The sequence below is a fragment of the Ranitomeya imitator genome, chromosome 2, assembly GCF_032444005.1.
Source record: "Ranitomeya imitator isolate aRanImi1 chromosome 2, aRanImi1.pri, whole genome shotgun sequence".
NCBI classification, from domain to species: Eukaryota; Metazoa; Chordata; class Amphibia; order Anura; family Dendrobatidae; genus Ranitomeya; species Ranitomeya imitator.
In genome coordinates, this window is record NC_091283.1 from 290,276,897 (window position 1) to 290,298,883 (window position 21,987).

Genomic DNA, 21,987 nt, shown 5'->3' on the forward strand with positions numbered 1-21,987 from the left:
ACCTTTGCTTTATGGCAAGGTGCTCCATCATGCTGGAAAAGGCATTGTTGGGTGCCAAACTGCTCTTGGACGGTTGGGAGAAGTTGCTCTTGGAGGACATTCTGGTACCATTCTTTATTCATGGCTGTATTTTTAGGCAAGACTGTGAGTGAGCCGATTCCCTGGGCTGAGAAGCCACCCCACACATGAATGGTTTCAGGATGCTTTACAGTTGGCATGAGACAAGACTGGTGGTAGCGCTCACCTCTTCTTCTCCGAATAAGCTGTTTTCCAGATGTCTCAAACAATCGAAAAGGGGATTCATCAGAGAAAATGACTTTGCCCCAGTCTTCAGCAGTCCACTCCCTGTACCTTTTGCAGAATATCAGTCGGTCCCTGATGTTTTTTCTGGCGAGAAGTGGCTTCTTTGCTGCCCTCCTTGAAACCAGGCCTTGCTCAAAGAGTCTCCGCCTCACAGTGCGTGCAGAAGCACTCACACCAGCCTGCTGCCATTCCTGAGCAAGCTTGGCACTGCTGGTAGTCCGATCCCGCAGCTGAAACAGTTTTAAGATACAGTCCTGGCTCTTGCTGGTCTTTCTTGGGCGCCCTGGAGCCTTTTTGACAACAATGGAAGCTCTCTCCTTGAAGTTCTTGATGATGCGATATTGTTGACTGAGGTACAATCTTTGTAGCTGTGATACTCTTCCCTGTTAGGCCATTTTTGTGCAGTGCAATGATGGCTGCACGTGTTTCTTTAGAGATAACCATGGTTAACTGAAGAGAAACAATGATACCAAGCACCAGCCTCCTTTTAAAGTGTCCAGTGATGTCATTCTTACTTAATCATGACTGATTGATCGCCAGCCCTGTCCTCATCAACACCCACACCTGTGTTAATGGATCAATCACTAAAACGATGTTAGCTGCTCCTTTTAAGGCAGGACTGCAATGATGTTGAAATGTGTTTTGGGGGTTAAAGTTCATTTTCTGGGCAAATATTTACTTTGCAAGTACAGTAATTGCTGTTAAGCTGATCACTCTGACATTCAGGAGTATATGCAAATTGCCATTAGAAAAAATGAAGCAGTAGACTTTGGAAAAATTAATATTTGTCTCATTCTCAAAATTTTTGTCCATGACTGTACATGTCCTAATTTCTTTTTTTCTACATGCATCAGAATGTCTTCTTCGGAGGATTCATCTGGTGAGGAGTTTCAGCCACGTCAGTCGGAAGTGGAGCATGTCAGTGAGGTGAGTTTTTGCCCCGTCAGCTTGGTAAGTATTCACTGTCGCATCGACACGTGACAATTTGATTTTTCCTTTTTTTAGAGCACTTCTACTGAGGTACAGACAGGGCCGGAGCAGCGGAGTCAAGGTCCGGTGGGAAGACAGCAGCGGGTATGTATACAAGGCTGACTGTCCTCATTCTACTATTCTTGAATCTTCCTTTCTTTACCCTTGAATTTCTTTAAATTTTTCTTCTGGAATCCTTTTGTATGTAGACTTTCATATTCATGTCATTTCTCATCATCTGTTATCTTTCTTTTCCTTATGTGATTGAGCAAACTTTAATGATTTTCTTTTAATTTTAGGTTTCACGACGGGACGATGACCGTATCGACAACGACTTCCTGATAACCCTGGTCCAGGAGCGAGTTCCATTGTGGGACAGCCGGGATCCACAGCATTCAATGAACAGCACGCTCCGCCGTTTATGGAGTGAGGTGGCCCAAGCGTTGTGGGATGGCTGGGACAATGCCCCGCCACAGGTCCGTAATGCATTTGGTAAGTATTGCACTGCAGTGTGTCGCAGCAGAGACCTTGGCCGTGCTCTCTTGACTGTGTGTGATGAAAGAAACTCTTCGGAGTTTCTTTCATCACACACAGTTGTCTTTGCACGGCCAAATGTCCATTTACTGACCATTATATTTTATTTTTATTTAACAGTGGACAAAATAAGAACACGTTGGCGTTCGCTGAAGGACAGCTTCAACAAGGACCTGCGCGAAGAGAGTCATGCTGCAAGTGGTTCAGGAGCAAGGATCAGACTGTACAAATACCATCATGTGCTGTCATTTTTAAGACCGGTCCTTCTCCAGATAACGTAAGTATTTCTCACATGCTTCCGGTTGTATTGCATTGCCATAATATGTATTTTCAAATTCCACAGGATTTAGCGTCTGGTTATTTTTTGGTATTAATTTTCTGTTTCCTTTTTTCACAGCACACACAGCACGAATGTCGCCCCAGGTTCTGGAGCGGTCCTTCAGCTGGCAGCCACGGACCCGTCCCAGCCATCCAGCAGTGCAGCAGCAGGTGGGCCTTCCACACTAACTGGAGACCAGGGAGCTGGCCCATCAGGTCTTCCCCTTTCGCAATCCTCTTCCACTGCACCCTTTTTTGCGGGCTCATCCCGGCAGCGACAGAGGACTTCGGACAGGTCACTCATGGCCGAGTTTTTGCACTTGAGCTCGGTTTTACACGAAGCAATCAAGGCTTTAAGTGACCGAATGGATGTGTCTCATAACCTCTTGAATTGCCGTATCCAGGAGGTCACCAAAAGCCTTGATCAAGGTAAAGCCGAAGTCCAGAGGCCAGCTCATCATTTTTTCAACCAAATTGAGCAGGGCATGTCGGAACACCTTAGCCCTGATCTCCAGCTCAGTGTGATGCAGGCTATGCAGCAGAGTCGCAATTTACAGCAGACAGTGGCGGCATATCCAACTGTGCCGTCACTGTCACGATTAACCTCCATTCCTACCTCTGCTGCATACCACTGCACGGCCACCTCAATTCCTTCCACAGGTGTACTCCACTACAGCGCCAACACCATGACGAGTGCTGTTGGACATCCCACCGCCACCACCGTGACAACCGCTGCTTCGGCTTGGACCTCCTCCACTGACACCACGATGCCGCAGGACCCTGGCGTGGCTTTTCGGACTGGCCCCCCCGATGCAGCAGGACCCAGGCATGGCGTATCGGACCGGCCCCCCCCCATGCAGCAGGACCTAGGCATGGCTTTCCGGGCAGGACACCACCCATGCAGCAGGACCCAGGCATGGCTTTCCAGGCAGGACCCCCCCCCCCCATGTAGCAGGACCCAGGCATGGCTTTCCGGGCAGGACCCCCCGATGCAGCAGGACCCAGGCATGGCTTTCTGGGCAGGACCCCCCCATGCAGCAGGACGCAGGCATGGCTTTCCGGGCAGGACTCGCCCCGATGCAGCAGGACCCAGGCCTGGCTTTCCGGGCAGGACCCCCCCATGCAGCAGGACCCAGGCATGGCTTTCCGGGCAGGACCCCCCCCGATGTAGCAGGACCCTGGCAGGGCTTTATGTTCCCCCCCCCCCCAACGATGCAGCAGGACCCTGGCAGGGCTTTATGTTCCCCCCCACTACGACGCAGCTGGACTCTGGCGTGGCTGAGCGATTGACAAGCGCAATGGACTGTGAGACAGTACAGCCGGACCCTGACGTTTCTCCTGCCACCACGCTACAGCATATGAGCCCACCAAGACGTCCCCCTACCAGGCAAACCCAAACAAAAACTCAGAAAAAAAAAAACTCTTAGTATTACTCCCCCATCACCTACCAATGTGTCTGTATTGTCAGTTTTGTCTCACCCTTCCAGTGCGTCTCAAGCCTCTCATGTGTCAAGCCCCATCCCCGAACTTCCAGACCCTTCCAGTTTCATTGCTCCTTCTCCTGCCTCCTCTGCGTCGTCCACGGTTAGCCAGGCTTCAGTTCTTCACACCCCCTGTTTACATCACTCTACCCCAAGCCGTCGCGGTACCAAAAAATAAGTTTTTGAATTTGTTAACTAAATAAAAAAAGTTTAATTTTGCCACAACTATGTTTGGTTTATTGTGTCTATCGCCGCCGGCAATACACACCGTGCGCCAAGAAACTTCACCACACACGTATTCTTTGGGCCACAACATATCTCCAGTAGTTAAAAATACAAGACTGCAGCCATATGTGTGTCTTTAGTATAGAGATATGAGGTGGCCCAAAAAATATAACATTTATTTCCATACTCTGTTTTTGTATATGCCTAGTGTGACAGTACGAAGAGAAAATGGTGTAAATCCAGTTCAGTCCTCTACTGAACAGGTCAGGTGTCCAAAAACTCATAAGTTAGGACACCTGACCTATTGAGTTGATAACTGCTTTGTATATTCACCATATTCTCTTCTTTATACCTAATCTATTACACACCAATTGAGGTGACAATGGTTGTCACACGCTACATATCTATGCTCACCTGCCCAGGTGTAAGAAATTGTGAATTCATGACCCTGTATATGTTTATCATGAATTCATTATTTCTGACACTTGACGAGTATAGATAGTGTGACAGTGATTGTCTCAGTCTTGACGCAATGACGTCAACAAGCTTACCAATAAATCAACATGGTTGCCATTATTAGAAGTATGTGGCCAGTGTTTTATATCATTATTTGCAAACCAAAATAGGGAGTGCAACAATAAGAGGTCAATTATGATATTAAAATAATAACTATGACCTCTGCCTCTATCACCCACTCCTGGTTTTGGATTACAAAAAATGATATTACATTCATATCTACTGCCCGTTTTTGGGCAACCTTTGTTTGGAGAGGAAAAAGATAGGAGACACAACCAACACTAAAGTTTATTAATTTGAAATATTTTTTTCATTGTAGAAAATTACTGGTAAAGATAAAGATACAACAGGACATTTACACAGCATTGTCCTGCCATGACACCCGTCCAATATCTGAAACAAAATTGGTCCCGCATGAGACCAATGGCTGCAGTTGACCGCAGCGGGTGATGCTGGAAATCAGGTAATGGGTGTGCAACTGGTTCATCCAGTTCAATGTTGGGTCGCTCCATAGTCATTATATAATTGTAGAGAACCACACAGGCTTTGACCACCTCGTCGACTGTTTCCACTTTAGATTTATGGCTGTTGCAAGAATGCGCCATTTAGCAACCAGAATGCCAAAGGTACACTCTACTGTTCTCCGGGCCCTGGTCAGTCTGTAGTTGAAGATCCTTCTAGTGTGGTCCAAGTCCCGACTGGAAAATGGCTTCAGTAGATTTTCACACATCTGGAAGGCCTCATCCCCAACCATAACAAATGGCAGCGGTGGGCCTTGAGTGTTGGGGAGAGGCTGTGGAGGGGGAAAATTAAAATTGTTGCATTACACACGACGGCCCATATCCGAGCTTTTGAAAGTCTGGGAATCATTGCCACGGCCAAAAGCTCCAATGTCCACGGCGATGAAGCGACAGTCCGCATCTGCTATTGCCATGAGCACTACAGAAAAATATTTTTTGTAGTTGAAAAACTCCGATCCGGTTCGGGCAGGTTTGATAATGCGGATGTGCTTTCCATCCACCGCCCCTACACAGTTGGGGAAATCACACACATTCAAAAATTTATCTGCAATTTCACGCCACATGTCCACGGTGGGTACTGGTATAAACTCCTCACGTGGTACATTCCATAAAGCCTGACAGGTGTCCACAACTATTCCGGACAGGGTGGATATTCCAAGCCGGTATTGGAAGTGGAGGGAAGATAAACTCTCCCCTGTAGCAAGAAATCTAGAAGAAAAACACAAACAAAAAACAACATTACAATCTACTCTTTTTATGGTGTGGTTAAAAAAAAAAAGGAGGAAAAACACACACAAAAAAAAATGTCAGAATAAACAAAATTGGGACGGTCATTGGTTTAGATTTTGAACGCACCTTAATGTCACCAGTAGACGTTCCTCGGGTGGTATCGCTCTACGGAGCTGGGTGTCCTGTCGCCGTATGGCTCCTTGGACACGAGACAGCAAATCCCGGAACAATTCTTGCGACATTCTCGTGTACTCCTGGAAATTCTCCGGGTTGTCATTCAGCTCGGCATAGTGCGTGTGATAGGCTCCACGGCTCTCACGCACTTCTGTTATGGGGTGCCTCCAAAAACACCTACGTTGTCTCCTTCTCCATCTTTGGCGGTTTCGGTATTGCTCCCAAGCAAAAGCACAGGCCAGAAAAATCTTGAAGCTGAAATCCAGGTTGAAATAAAAACTCTCCATGCAAAGATCCATCATGACACAGGAAAAAGTAGCAAGCTGTTAAAATTTCAGTACCCCTAGGGTCTATATATAGAGAGCCCATCATATACGCCCTCTCTATTCCCATTGGTGGTGTCAGGTTATCTTTGTTTGGCTCCTTTGATATTTTTGGACATGTGCACAAAAAACGCAAACGCATGTAAAAAGGCATGTAAATGCGTGCCAACGCTGCGTTTTTTAGACGCATGCGGCAAAAAAACGCAGCATTGACACGCGTTTACATGCGTTTTTGCATGCGTTTTCAACGCGTTAAAAACGCTGCAGATCAAAACGCAAGTGTGAAACCAGCCTAAGTAACTACGAGTTTTGCATTTTTTTTTCGCTATTAAAATGCATAAAAAAAACGCATACATTATGCATCCCATCATTTAGAATGCATTCCGCAATTTTTGTGCACATGATGTGTTTTTTTCCACAAAAAAGACTCATCCTGGTAAAAAAAAATGCATCATGTTCATTAATTTAGCAGATTTTTTGTGTTTTTCCCGCTATTTAATGCATTGGGAAGCTCCGGGAAAAAAAAAAAAAAAAGCAAAAAAAAAAAAACCGCACAAAAATTGCATCAAAAACGCGCAAAAAAACGCTTGCGGATTTCTTGCAGAAAATGTCCGGTTTTGCACGGGAAATTTCTGCAAGAAATCCTGAAAGTGTGCACATAGCCTAACTCTCAGCTATCTAAAGCCAGACCATGTGACTCTCCATCATGTGACTGATCATATGAGCCTGACATTATTATTATTTATTTAATTTATATAGCACCATTAATTCCATGGTGCTGTACATGAGAAGAGGTTACATATAAATTACAGATATCACTTACAGTAAACAAGACTAACAATGACGGACTGGTACAGAGGGAAGAGGACCCTGCCCTTGCGGGCTTACATTCTACAGGATTATGGAGAAGGAGACAGTAAGTCGGGGGTTGCAGTAGCTCCAATGGTGTTGAGGTGGCCGTGTGGTCATTACAGGCTGTAAGCTTCTTTGAAGAGGTGAGTTTTCAGGTTTCTTTTGAAGGATCCAAATGTGGTTGATAGTCGGACGTGTTTGGAATTCCAGAGGATGGGGGATATTCGGGAGAAGTCTTGGAGGCGATTGGGTGAGGAGCGAATAAGTGTGGAGGAGAGAAGGAGGTCTTGGGAGGACCGGAGATTACATGAGGGAAGATATTGAGAGATTAGTTTGGAAATATACGGAGGAGAAAGGTTATGGATGGCTTTGTAGGTCAGTGTTAGTAGTTTTAACTGAATATGCTGAGGAAATGGGAGCCAGTGCAGAGATTTACAAAGAGGGGAAGTGGAGGAGTGTAGTGAGGAGAGAGATTAGTTAGTAGGGCAGCAGAGTTAAGGATGGCCTGGAGGGGTGCAAAGTGTTAGAAGGTAGGCCACAGAGGAGGATGTTGCAGTAGTCAAGGCGAGAGATGATTAGGGCATGCACAAGCATTTTGGTAGAGTGTGGGTTGAGGAAAGGGCAGATTCAGGAAATATTTTTGAGCTGGAGGCGACAGGACGTGGCGAGAGCTTGGATGTGCGGTTTGAAGAACAGGGCAGAGTCCAGGGTTACTCCGAGCCAGCGGATTTTGGGGACAGGGGAAAGTGTGATTTCATTTATTTTGATAGATAGATCAGGTAGGGAAGATATGCATGATGGAGGAAAGATAATGAGTTCAGATTTATCCACATTGAGCTTGAGGAAGCGACAGGAGAAGAAGGAGGATATGGCTGATAGACACTCTGGGATTCTGGAGAGCAGAGAGGTGACATCTGGGCCAGAGAGGTAGATCTGAGTGTCATCGTCATATAGGTGGTACTGGAAGCCATAGGACCTTATGGGTTGTCCCAGGCCGAGGGTATAGATTGAGAAAAGTAAGGGCCCAAGGACAGAGCCTTGAGGGATACCAACAGAGAGGGGGCGAGATGAAGAGGTAGTATGGGAGTAGGAAACGCTAAATGTGCGGTTGGCAAGGTATGAGGAGATCCAAGATAGGGCAAGGTCTTTGACCCCAAAGGAAGAGAGGATCTGTAATAGGAGGCAGTGGTCAACTGTGTCGAAGGCAGAGGACAGGTCTAGAAGAAGGAGTATAGAGAATTTTCTGTTAGTTTTGGCTGTAAGTAAGTCGTTAGTAATTTTGTTATAAAGGTACAGATGATTGGCCTCGGGGAGACCAAAACATCCAGCACCGCGGAGACACCATCACGTGTTTCTCAACGCAGTGATTCCAGAACACTGCCCCCATCCCTTATGGGAAATATGCAGATGCATGTAAAGAAGCTGCGGAGACACCATCACGTGTTTCTCGACGCAAGCAGTGAAAAGCCAGGCCTTTCCCCGGGAAGGAACAACCACGGGAAGGGCAGCATCCTATGAAGGAAAGCCACCTATGCCAAGCATGGTATCCATCCACAGACAGCTGTTTCAGGGTTTTTGCCCCTCATCAGTGTGGAGTAGGAATCTGGCTATTAGGAGCAGTGCCTAGTAAAAAGGCTATAAAGGTACAGATGATTGGCCTCGGGGAGACCAAAACATCCAGCACCGGAGACACCATCACGTGTTTCTCAACGCAGTGATTCCAGAACACTGCCCCCATCCCTTATGGGAAATATGCAGATGCATGTAAAGAAGCTGCGGAGACACCATCACGTGTTTCTCGACGCAAGCAGTGAAAAGCCAGGCCTTTCCCCGGGAAGGAACAACCACGGGAAGGGCAGCATCCTATGAAGGAAAGCCACCTATGCCAAGCATGGTATCCATCCACAGACAGCTGTTTCAGGGTTTTTGCCCCTCATCAGTGTGGAGTAGGAATCTGGCTATTAGGAGCAGTGCCTAGTAAAAAGGCTATAAAGGTACAGATGATTGGCCTCGGGGAGACCAAAACATCCAGCACCGGAGACACCATCACGTGTTTCTCAACGCAGTGATTCCAGAACACTGCCCCCATCCCTTATGGGAAATATGCAGATGCATGTAAAGAAGCTGCGGAGACACCATCACGTGTTTCTCGACGCAAGCAGTGAATAGCTTGTAGTTAGTAATTTTGGTCAGGGCAGTCTCAGTGGAATGGAGGGGACAGAAGCCAGATTGTAGGTTGTCGAAGAGAGAGTTAGATGCAAAGTGAGAGGAAAGTTCAGCATGGACGTGCTGCTCAAGGAGTTTGGATGCAAATGGGAGCAAAGATATGGGGCGATAGCTGGACATAGCGCTTGGGTCAACGGATGGCTTTTTGAGGATAGGTGGGATTGTGGCATGTTTGAAAGCAGTGGGGAAGGTACCAGAAGTTAGTGATAGGTTGAAGAGATGGGATTAGTGTAATGGGGAGGAGGTGGGATGGGATCGGGTCAAGTGCACAAGTGGTGAGGTGTGATTTGGAGAAAAGATGAGCAAGCTCCCCTTTAGTGATTTTGGAGAGGGAAGTTATGAGATTTGGGCATTGGTCTGGTATAGAAAGGGGTTGTGGTGGTTTGACGACAAAGATTTGCCTTGTTTGGTCGATCTTATTTTTGAAGTGCGTGGCAAAGTCCTCGGCAACGATTAGGGAAGTCGGAGGGGCCAGTGGTGGGCAGAGGAGGGAGATAAAAGTGTTGAACAACTGTTTGGGGTTGTGGGATAAGGAAGATACGAGGGTTGTGAAGTAGGTCTGTTTAGAAGAGGTGAGATCTGATTTGAATGCAAGTGTTGCGTGTTTGAGTGAAGTGAAATTGTCTTGCGAATGTGTTTTCTTCCAATGCCGTTCTGCAATTCTGGATACTTGCCGAAGCTTTTTAGTGATGTTATTGTGCCAGGGTTGTCTATTGGTTCGTCGCACTCTGCTATGCATGACAGGGGCGACCATGTCGATAGCTGATGCAAGAGTGGTAGAAAGCAGTGGCAGGGTGTGTCGTGGAGTGAGGATATGGATGCTAGTGGTAGGATAGAGTCAGAGTGTGTGGGTGTCTAGGTGTGCGAGGTTCCTGCATGGGTGCGTATGTTGCTGGACATGGGTGACAGGTGAGGAGGACAGGGATGAGAAAGTGAGTAGATGGTGGTCAGATAGAGGGAGAGGGGAGGTTGTGAAGATAAATAGGGATCAGAAATGGGTGAAGACAAGGTCTAATGTGTGTCCGTCTGTGTGGGTGGCTGAGGAGGACCACTGAGTAAGTCCAAAGGATGAAGTAAGGGACAGGAGTTTGGAGGCTGCTGACTGGTGGGTGTCAATGGGGATGTTGAAATCACTCATGAGGATGGTGGGAATGTCAGCAGAGAGAAAGTGAAGGGTGGAGAATTGGTCAATAAAGGCAGTGGTCGGGCCCGGAGGTCGGTATATGACGGCCATTTGGAGGTTGTAGGGGGGAGTAGATGCGGACAGTGTGGACTTCAAAACAAGGGAGGATAAGGGAGGGTAGAGGTGGGATTGGATTAAAAGTACAATTGGAACAAAGGAGAAGACACACTCCCCCACCAGGTTTATTGCCAGGGCGAGGAGTGTGGGTGAAGTGGAGGCCACCGCTACATAGTGTAGCGGGGGAGGCTGTGTCAGAGGATGTCAGCCATGTTTCAGTGATGATTCGGACATCACACATTTTCCTGTAAGGACACTACAGGGGAGATACATGGACATTCTCCCTCCCGCTCTATGAATGTCCAATAAAATCTGCCTATAAAATAACTTGAAGTAAACTGACCCAACACGTAGTGTGCTGGAGGAAACTATTCTGGTTTTACCTCTCTGACGCCATATGTAGTGACACATATCTACCTTCCATCACTTCACCAGTGACTGTTACACTACGTACACTGTCATTTGACTTTGAAGTTTACAGATCTAGGCAGGTAAGTGTCAGCCTCATCTAATTCGAGGAGGTAGGTGGATCCTCCAGGTTGTACATTCTATAGAAAAAGTGTAGTTACTCACCGATAACGGTGTTTCTCAGAGCCCATGACAGCACTACCAGAGAGGGGATCCGCCCTTCAGGGACAGGAAACCTACAGGATAAAAGGGCGGTACCTCTCCCCTGCATCAGTTTTGTTTACAGAGCATCGGAGGTCCTCCAGGTTAGTCACAACAACATAAAAATATGCAATTTAATCATAATGCTTAACAAGTGAACACCGTGTCTATATGGAAAAACCACTTCACACAAATAATGTGCTCACCGCACACGTGATGAGGGGGGGAATAAGCAGGTGCTGTCATGGGCTCTGAGAAACACCGTTATCGGTGAGTAACTACACTTTTCTCAGTCGCCCATGACAGCACTACCAGAGAGAATTACAGAGATCATTGTTTAGGGAGGGACTACAGCCTGCAGAACCCTTCTCCCAAAGGTTAGGTCAGACGAAGAGGTTAGGTCTAAGCGGTAGTGTCTGAAGAAGGTTGAAGGTGATGACCAGGTGGCCGCCTTACAAATCTGATCTAATGGTACCTCTGACCTTTCGGCCCAGGAGGTCGCCATAGCCCTTGTAGAATGTGCCTTCAGTCCTTGCGGAACGGTGTTCCCAGAGGATGAGTACGCCAAGGCTATTGCGTCTGTGACCCATCGAGCTATAGTGCCCTTAGAAGCTTTGAGTCCTTTTCTGGGCCCCTGGAAGCAGATAAAAAGAGACCCTTCCTTCCTATGCTGCTGGGTGATTTTAATGTATTGGACCAGGCACCTTTTAACATCTAGTGTATGGAATTTCTCCTCCTTATTTTTAGGGTTTTGACAGAAGGAAGGAAGGATTATTTCTTGAGATCTATGGAATGTAGACGCAACTTTAGGTAGATAGGCAGGGTCAGTTTTTAGTATAACCTTATCATCCAGAATCTGTGTAAATGGAGGGTTTGCAGACAGGGCTTGGAGGTCACTTATTCTACGGGCCGAAGTCAGGGCTATTAGGAGGGCCGTTTTAAGTGAAAGAATCCTAAGGGGTACCGATTCTATAGGCTCAAACGGGGATTCTGTTATGGCTGACAAAACTAAGTTCAGATCCCAGGTTGGTAAACTACTTATAGATACAGGTTTAGATCTTGCGGCTGCTCTGATGAACCGTATAACCCAAGGATTGGCCGCTATGTTCTCACAATATAATGCTCCTAGAGCTGCTATCTGTACCTTTAAGGTACTTACTGAAAGACCTAATTCTAAGCCCTTTTGTAGAAATTCCAGTATTTGAGACACTGGAACTCCATCTTGCAACCTTACCCCTGAGGAGGACAGAAACTTTTTCCATGTTTTACCGTATATTTTTGTGGTCACAGGTTTTCTACTTTTCATTAGTGTGGACACCAGTTTGTCAGAAAACCCTCTTTCCCTCAATAGTTACCTTTCAAATGCCACGCTGTCAGATGGAGGTTCTCTGACTGAGGGTGGAACACCGGTCCCTGAGACAGGAGGTCCGGAAGATCCGGAAGCACCCAGGGATCGGTGGTCGATAGCATCCTCAGCCACGAAAACCAGGCTCTCTTGGGCCAGAAGGGGGCTATTAAGATGAGTCTGGATTTGTCCTGCCTGATCTTCCTCAGAACTGCTGGAATGAGAATAGTAGGGGGAAATGCATACGCTAGGGTCTGTGTCCAGGGTATTGTGAACGCATCCACGGCCTGAGGTTTCCCCCTTGGGTCTAGGGAACAGAAAGTTTCCACTTTCTTGTTGTGCATATTTGCAAAGAGGTCTATTACAGGGGTTCCCCATAGATCTGTAATTTTGTTGAATATGTCCTGATTTAGAGACCACTCCCCCTGCTTTAGTTGGGTACGACTTAGGAAGTCCGCTTTCTGGTTTTCTACCCCCTTTATGTGTAGGGCTGATAGGGACAGGAAGTTGTTTTGTACCAGACTGAAAATTTCGAAGGTGGTTTCCATTAATGATTGAGACCTGGTTCCCCCCTGGTGGTTTAAGTAAGCTACTACTACTTTGTTGTCCGAGAATATTCGGACATGATGGCCTTGTAGTTGGTTTAGGAAGTGCAGTAGTGCGTGATTTACTGCCCTGAGCTCTTTTTGATTTGAGGAAGATCTGAGCTCCTGAAATGTCCATATCCCCTGAGCGACTTTTTTGTCCAGGTGAGCCCCCCACCCTGTGGGACTTGCGTCTGTGGTGACTATCTGAGACGCCTCTATCACCCAGGGAATCCCTTTTGATAAGTTGCTGGGATCTAACCACCAGACTAGGGAATGAATAGTGGGTAAACTTAGAGTCATTCGACTTTCTAACCGCCCCCCTAGTATTTTTTGGTTTTTTAAAATATCCCACTGAAGTGTCCTTGTGTGGAGCTGTGCCCACTGAACCGCTGGGAGACAGGCAGAAAGGGACCCCAGTAATGACATTGCCTTCCTTAGTGTCATGGTAGGGTTTGCACGCGCTTCTGACACTAAGTGGATTATATTTTGTTTCTTCTTGTCTGGTAGGTAACAGACCTGAGAACTTGAGTCCAAGGTGAGACCCAAGAATTCTTGAACCTTGGTTGGTTCCAGTTTTGATTTTTGGAGGTTCACCAGCCAGCCCAATTTTGTTAAGATGTCTATTACTCTGTCGCATTGTTGACGGCAGAGTTCGGCCGAATTGCTCACAATCAGAAAGTCGTCTAGATATGGAATAATCAAGACGTCTTCCTCTCTCAGATGTGCCATCATCTCCGCTATCAACTTCGTGAAGATGCGGGGAGCAATTGATATGCCAAAGGGAAGAGCCCTGTATTGGTATTCCCTGGTCTGTCCTTTTATGACTACTGCGAGTCTGAGGAATTTCTGAGAGGTCTTGTGGATGGGGACGTGATAATATGCGTCGCTGAGATCTAGAACTATCATAAAACAGTTGGGAAACAGATTTTTTATCGTTGACTTTATTGACTCCATTTTGAATCTGTGATTTTTTACATAAGTATTCAACTTCCGTAAGTTTATTATAGTTCGGAAGGTTCCGTCCGGTTTGGGAACCAGGAACAATGGAGAGTAGAAACCCTTTCCTCTCTCCGGAGGGGGGACTTCTTGGATGACAGACTTGTTTACTAGTTTTACAATTTCTAGTTCTAGAGCTTCTTGTTGGTGAGGAGATGATCTCAGCGGTGTTACCACATAATTCCGTGGGGGTATGGATAAAAATTCTATGCGAAGCCCTTCTCCTATTAATTTCAATATCCAAGGGCTGGTTGAAATTTTCTCCCAGGCCGGGAGGAATTGAGACAATCTCCCTCCCACCCTGGGGAAGACGTCACTTGGGGGGGGGGGGGGGGGTTTCTATCTCGAGGGGAGTTACCAAAAAGGAAACCTCTGTCTTTTCTTCTCCCGTCATCCCATCGGTTTTGCTCCCTCGGTGGTCTCCTTCTAAAAAATTTTCTGTTCCGAAAGGGCCGTTTATTATAAGATGGGGCTAGGATGGGAAACCCTTTCTTTTTATCACCCGCTTTTTGCAGGATATCGTCCAAAGTCTCTCCAAAGAGAAATTTTCCTTCACAGGGGATTGAGCACAGTTTTTGTTTGGTTTGTAAGTCCCCCGGCCAGCTCTTTAACCATAAGGTTCTACGTGCCGCATTTGAGAGAGCTGCAGATTTGGATGTTAATTTGATGGAGTCGGCCGATGAGTCTGCCAAGAATGCCGCGGCTCCTCTAATCATAGGGATGAACTCTAAAATTTTATTCCTAGGGACCCCATCTCTAAGTTGTTTCTCTAGGTTATCAACCCATATCATTAGGGAACGTGACGTACAGGCCGCCGCTATAGTTGGCCTTAAGCATCCTCCTGCTGACTCCCAGGCCCCTTTAAGAAAAGTATCTGCTCTTTTGTCAAGAGGATCTTTCAAGGTACCCATATCTTCGAATGGCAATGCAAACTTTTTTGAGGCCTTAGCTACCGCGACGTCTAGTTTGGGGGCTTTATCCCACGAGACCGAAGCCTCTTCTTCAAAGGGGTATTTCCTTTTAATAGAGGGAACCGATGCATTTTTCCTTTCAGGTTTCTCCCACTCCTTTTTAATTAATGTTTGAATATTTTCGTTAAGGGGAAACACTTTACTCTTTTTTTGGGATAGCCCGCCAAACATAATGTCCTGCACCGTTTTATCAGGACGAGGATCCAACACCCCCATCGTTGATCTAACAGCTTTTACAAGCCCGTCAACCTCATCTAGGGGGAAGCAATGACGACCCCCACTTTCATTGTCTGAAGAGGAGAGGGATGAATCTTGCGTATCCGAGTTTTTACTCTCGGAGCTGGAAGAGTCGGAATTCCTATCAGGAACTGATTTCTTAGTAGATTTTCTTTCACCTTTAAGGGAGTTAAATACCGTCTCAACCTCCGCTTTAATTACAGAACGTAACTCAGAGGCGAAGTTCGGGGTCTCCTCACAGAGGACTTGCTCAATACAGGAGTCACATAATCTCTTCTCCCAGGACTGTGGCAATGTTTTCTCACATAAGGGGCAGGTCCTATTTTTCATCTTCCCCGTTCTCTTCCTTGCCTAAGATAAGGGAGAAGGGGAACCCCGATTACAAAATGAGCTTTCACGAAGATGACTCACCAATCTGACGCAGCCACAGGTACCGGTTCTGGAGGAGGGGTAGGATCCTGAGGCGTATGATCCGTGGCCGGCCTCAGGTTTACCACACTGGAATCCTTACTCCGTTGTGTGGAATGGCTACTGGATCGAGAACTCCGGTTGGTTGCAGAAGTTTTCTTCCCCTGGCCATCTGTCTTCTGGCGCGGACGATGGCGCTGCTGCTGCTGCGGTGGCGGTGGCTGGAGCTGCTGATCGCTGTCTTCCATTTTTGGAACAGTATGCAGCAAGGGTTTCGCCAAGCGCTCCTTCTTTTAAGGATGGCGCTTATCCCCTCCCCCCGTGGCTGCGTTGTTTGGAGGAAGCGCTCCATTTTTTTTTTTTCCTTTTCAGTCACTGCGCATGCGCACGCAGATGTTGACCCGGAAATGAAGGATTCCGGTTCCGGGGCAGCGCCATCTTGGTGTAGTCATTCACCTCACTGCCCCCGAACCGGAAGTTCCTCCACTACTTCCGGTGCGGCGCCATCTTGGAACCCTGGCGTCCTGCGGCAGTGTGCTGGAGCGCTCCAACTCCTATCTGGAGTGGCAGCGGCGCTTCCCCCCGCTCACGCTTCCAGACCCCTCGGTCAAAGTCGTGACGGCTTCAGATACCGGACCAGCCGTGGCAGGGGCCTCCCCGCTGCCAGAACCCGGACTGGCCGGCTCCGGATCTTCACCAGGTAGTCTTTTCGTTCCGGTCGGTCATGACAGGTACCGTCCGAGAATGTTCCCCGTCAGGGACAGGAAACCAAACTGATGCAGGGGAGAGGTACCGCCCTTTTATCCTGTAGGTTTCCTGTCCCTGAAGGGCGGATCCCCTCTCTGGTAGTGCTGTCATGGGCGACTGAGAAAGGATTTCACAATTTCACAAAGTAATTTCAACATTTTCAGATGGAGGAGAATGTTGTAGTCCATTGGCAAAATGGTGACTGTGGTACAGCCTGACTACATCACCGAGAAAGCAGCCACAGACGGTGACTGAGAACAAACTGACTTCTCTGCATTTAGTGGTTACTACTCACCTGGGTAGTCATATGTAGGAATCTCCTCTTTACACCGCTCATCACCCCTCACACATGTCTCTGTAGTAGTAATATGGGTCAGATCTTCACCCTGAGACAAAAATTGTAAAAGTCACAGACAGATGGAGAAGTCACATCTATGATCAGCTCTAATCCTGCCATCTCCACCGTTCTCATTACACAAGTATAAAACATAGAATACTGGTGGATAAAACAAGACTGAGCACAAGACCTTCACCACTGTCTACACATCATAGGGGAGATCTCATGACACCTTCTCTCCATCTACCTGATGATCCTGAGGAACATTGGGATCTTCTTGTTTACAGTCCTGTGGAAGTAGAGGATGGGAACATCTCTCTGGTGTTGTCCTCTTATGGGATAGATCTGGAGGAAACACATACATGGTCTAAATTAATTCTGTACATACAATTATAGGCCGTGTGTATTTAGTCCTGTCTATTACCTGATGATATGAGGGGCTGGGGAACCTCCATCATGATGTCCTTGTACAGATCTTTGTGTCCTTCTAAATACTCCCACTCCTCCATGGAGAAATAGACGGCGACATCCTGACACCTTATAGGAACCTGACACATATAATGATACCGTCATCCCCCGATTACTTCATAGCGTTACTGTATAATGTCCCAGCATTCCCAGCAGTGTCACCTCTCCAGTCAGCAGCTCAATCGTCTTGTAGATGAGTTCTAGGATCTTCTGGTCATTAATGTCCTCATGTATCAGGGGGTGAGGTGGAGGTCCCGTTATTGGGCTCAGGGGTCTTCCCCATCCCTCATACACAGGGTCCTGACAGCGATCACTAGAGGTCTTCTTCACTACTGTGTAATCCTGGTTATGGAGAGACACATTAATAAATCTCACTACAGACATTTCCAGAGTCCTCACCTCCCCAGTTCTGTCCATCTGTTATTCCCATAGATAAGAATGATGTAATGTGACGTCATCAGAATCTCTCACCTCTCCAGTAAGATGGAAGAGGATCTCTAGGGTGAGGTGTAATATCCTCTCCGCCATCTTGTCGTTGTCCATATCCATCCTTAATGGGTTATCCAGAAAAAAATATTAATATAGAAGATCTTCTATGAAAGGATCAGATATGGTAGAGACCTGAGTTAGAGGATGAGCCGATGTAACATCATAGAAATTCTCTGTAATTAGCAAATTGCTGGAGATAATAAGGGAACACATAAGGAGATATAACGTGTAGATGTTGTATTTAGAGTCAAGCACGTTTGTCCGGGTCCCTGCTTATTCGGCAAGCTATAGCACTAACTGAATAAGCTGCAGAGGATACATGGAGCGCGCCGGTTGATCGGTGCTGCAGTTGCATGTGTCGCGGCTGTGTCACTATCACAACAAATGCATGGAGAGCTCGACACACAGGCAGCGCTCTCCATGCATGTGTTGTGACAGTGACACAGCCGCGACACATGCAGCTGCAGCACTGATCAACCGGCGCGCTCCATATATCCGGGTTCCCTCTGCAGCTCATTCGGTTAGTGCTATAGCTTGCCGAGTAAGTAGGAACCTAAACAAATTCACTCGACTCTAGTTCTATCACCTAGTCTTGTATGGGCTGGAACAGAAGTTGAATTGCTGAGTAGGACATCTCCTCCAAGCAACCAATCACTGGCTATGTTAAGTCACTGCTTTGCCGACTGATTGGCTGTAACAATCATAAGTTCGTTAGGTCTGAGCAGAAAATACAGAGACTGGCGGGGACCCAAGCAGCAATGGTAATTTTGTTATTTTACACTATTTAGTTTCCTTCTTTCCATCTACTAATAAAACCTATATATTTAGGCCACAGACAACAAGCAGTTTCTTCCTCGGAGTCGGCAGCTGAATACGTTCCTCATAGACTCAGCTTCCATAACGCTAATTCTCGTCTCATTTACCGACACTGGAACCGGCATTAGCAATACTGCAGGAGATATTCATTACACGTGACAGGAGAAATAACTACTTCATGATGAGGACGACATCTTCATCTTCTACTATGGCTCTAGAAACAGATTTGTCCAGAGTCCGTCACTGACTCCATCACCACCGGCCGTCTATATGAAGGTTTCCCGTCTTCCCCGCACTGTAATCTTCTATCACGTTAGATCTCAGGTCTGATTCACACACAGAAGTTTGAGGCTTTTAGAAAAGATGGTTGGTAAGAGCAACAAGACAGGAGATATGTGAGGTACAGGGTTTTTTTTTGTCTCAGGATATGATGGGTTTTTAGCATTTTCTTGTAGGATTCCATATATTACATGAAAAACACCAACAGGAAAAAAATTGGGGATGGTGGAAACATTATACTGTGTGGGAACCAAGAAAAATGCACTGAACAGTATCAAGAATGAGGATAAGTGAGAATGTATTATCTAGTGGTGGTGGTAGTGGCAGATTGTGGGGCATCTTGTATTATTATAATGTGTGTGGAGGATATTGATACTGGGGGAACATTATACTATGTGGGGGCCAAGAGAGGGGCACTGAACTATTAGACTAACACACGTTTCCTTCACAAAACCCCCCTAAATATAACATTTTATAACAACCCCACAATCTGTGACTCTTCAGGGTAAATCGCTCTCTCACCATTGGATTAGAGCTGATACTATGAAGCTAAAGAGACTAAACAGACTTTCTGTCACCTCCATAAAGGGGCACTTTACTGTGTTCGTCAGAACTGTCCGAGGATTATTAGATGATAGTTTCCCCCCAATTAGAAGGGACACCTGTGGATATTGGGGTCTTTACCTGCTACAGTCCTGGTGGGATTTACTCGGTAAAGTGCTGGAATCACTTTCTCCCAAAGGGGTAAATGACGTCTGTACTTCAATGTCTTTCTATGAAGCTTCTTCTCTGAACTTTCTTCCTCTGTTTTCTGCCGTATTTCTATTACTCTCCGGAATCAGGAAAGTATTAATTCCTATAGAAACTGCAGAGAAAGAATCATTTCTAATTCTGTGTTTCCAGGGAATTGGCTGCGATATCCCCTGTGCAATATATTTCTAGAATTAATGCGCCAGTAATGGGGAATCTCCACATCCCTCCACCCGCAGAGCCGCACTCCACATAGAGAATAATGGAGCCTCCAGCACCGACCTCCACCCACAGAGCCGCACTCCACATAGAGAATAATGGAGCCTCCAGCACTGACCTCCACCCGCAGAGCCGCACTCCAAATAGAGAATAATGGAGCCTCCAGCACCGACCTCCACCCACAGAGCCGCACTCCACATAGAGAATAATGGAGCCTCCAGCACCGACCTCCACCCGCAGAGCCACACTCCACATAGAGAATAATGGAGCCTCCAGCACCGACCTCCACCCGCAGAGCCGCACTCCACATAGAGAATAATGGAGCCTCCAGCACCGACCTCCACCCGCAGAGCCACACTCCACATAGAGAATAATGGAGCCTCCAGCACCGACCTCCACCCGCAGAGCCGCACTCCACATAGAGAATAATGGAGCCTCCAGCACCGACCTCCACCCACAGAGCCGCACTCCACATAGAGAATAATGGAGCCTCCAGCACCGACCTCCACCCGCAGAGCCACACTCCACATAGAGAATAATGGGGCCTCCAGCACCGACCTCCACCCGCAGAGCCGCACTCCACATAGAGAATAATGGAGCCTCCAGCACCAACCTCCACCCGCAGAGCCGCACTCTACATAGAGAATAATGGAGCCTCCACCAGCAGAGCCGCACTCCACATAGAGAATAATGGAGCCTCCAGCACCGACCTCCACCCGCAGAGCCGCACTCCACATAGAGAATAATGGAGCCTCCAGCACCGACCTCCACCCACAGAGCCGCACTCCACATAGAAAATAATGGAGCCTCCAGCACCGACCTCCACCCGCAGAGCCACACTCCACATAGAGAATAATGGAGCCTCCAGCACCGACCTCCACCCGCAGAGCCGCACTCCACATAGAGGATAATGGAGCCTCCAGCACCTACCTCCACCCACAGAGCCACACTCCACATAGAGAATAATGGAGCCTCCAGCACCGACCTCCACCCGCAGAGCCGCACTCCACATAGAGGATAATGGAGCCTCCAGCACCTACCTCCACCCACAGAGCCACACTCCACATAGAGAATAATGGAGCCTCCAGCACCGACCTCCACCCGCAGAGCCGCACTCCACATAGAGAATAATGGAGCCTCCAGCACCGACCTCCACCGCAGAGCTGCACTCCACAGAGAATAACGGAGCCTCCAGCACTGACCTCCACCCGCAGAGCCGCACTCCACATAGAGAATAATGGAGCCTCCAGCACCGACCTCCACCCGCAGAGCCGCACTCCACAGAGAGAATAATGGAGCCTCCAGCACCGACCTCCACCCGCAGAGCCGCATTCCACATAGAGAACAATGGAGCCTCCAGCACCGACCTCCACCCGCAGAGCCGCACTCCACATAGAGAATAATGGAGCCTCCAGCACCGACCTCCACCCGCAGAGCCGCACTCCACATATATGGCTGCTCTGTGCGCACAGGACCTGTGATGAGGTCACAGGAGGGGAGGAGTCAGGGGTCACATTATGGGAGGAAAAGGGGTTGGAACCAGAGAAGATATATTGTTCTTCCCAATATGACACATAGACAGGGCCGGACTGGGACTAAAATTCAGCCCTGGCATTTGAAGTTAGGCTGGTTTCACATTTGCGTTTGTGTCCGCAGCATTTCTACCACATATATCCACATGCGTTGTGTATTCCTATATTTAACATTAGGGATGCATGCGTTTTTTTTTTGTTCGCGTTTTACCGCGTTTGACGACGCATGCGTCGTTTCGTCGTTTGCGACTTGGCGCAGAAATGCAACATGTAGTAATTTTTAGAGGCGTCAATTTGCTGCCTGGAAACGTATGGGGTGTATTGCACAAGGATTGCGACAAAAAAACGCATTGCTGTCTATATGAACGCATGCATTCACAAGCACGTGCTTTGGTTGCGCTCGTGAACGCATGCGTTTCACAAGAGAAAAATATGTCTAGACACTGATAAGCCACCTCCCCACATAGTAGGTGATAAAGGGAGGTAGTGGACATTTGCAGGTCACTACTCAGCAGACACTGAAGCAGACGAGACACAGGCTACATCTTGGAGGAAAACCAGACTCTGAACAATGTGAGTATATCCTAGCGGCTAGCCTATGCCTTTATTTTCTATTTTATGTCTCTACATGTCCTAATTTCTTGCATTTCTTTCTTTCTACATGCATCAGAATGTCTTCTTCTTCTTCTGATGAGGAGCAACGTCCTGGGCCCGTCGGAAGTCGAACATGTGAGTGAGGTGAGTACTTGCCTCCTCAGATTGGTAAGTATTCACTGTCACATCCAC

General features: G+C 47.4%; 1 protein-coding gene across 4 annotated transcripts in view; it reads right to left on the minus strand.

Moving 5' to 3' along the window:
* The window catches only part of LOC138663244 (zinc finger protein 773-like), a 46,574-nt gene extending 25,426 nt beyond the window's left edge, over positions 1 to 21,148 (minus strand). The window contains exons 1-7 of one of the 4 annotated variants that reach the window (XM_069749410.1): positions 21,092 to 21,148; positions 19,385 to 19,565; positions 17,588 to 17,709; positions 17,279 to 17,458; positions 17,073 to 17,196; positions 16,896 to 16,993; positions 16,607 to 16,697 (exon numbers count right to left, since the gene is read on the minus strand). In XM_069749410.1, the coding sequence (XP_069605511.1) occupies positions 16,607 to 16,697; positions 16,896 to 16,993; positions 17,073 to 17,196; positions 17,279 to 17,458; positions 17,588 to 17,665 (571 nt within the window). In that variant the 5' untranslated portion in view covers positions 17,666 to 17,709; positions 19,385 to 19,565; positions 21,092 to 21,148. Of the gene's footprint in view, positions 1 to 16,606; positions 16,698 to 16,895; positions 16,994 to 17,072; positions 17,197 to 17,278; positions 17,459 to 17,587; positions 17,710 to 19,384; positions 19,705 to 20,871 lie in introns of those variants that run through there. The other 3 variants (XM_069749409.1, XM_069749413.1, XM_069749412.1) reach the window with 3 other exon arrangements.
* Between the last annotated feature and the right edge of the window lie 839 nt (positions 21,149 to 21,987).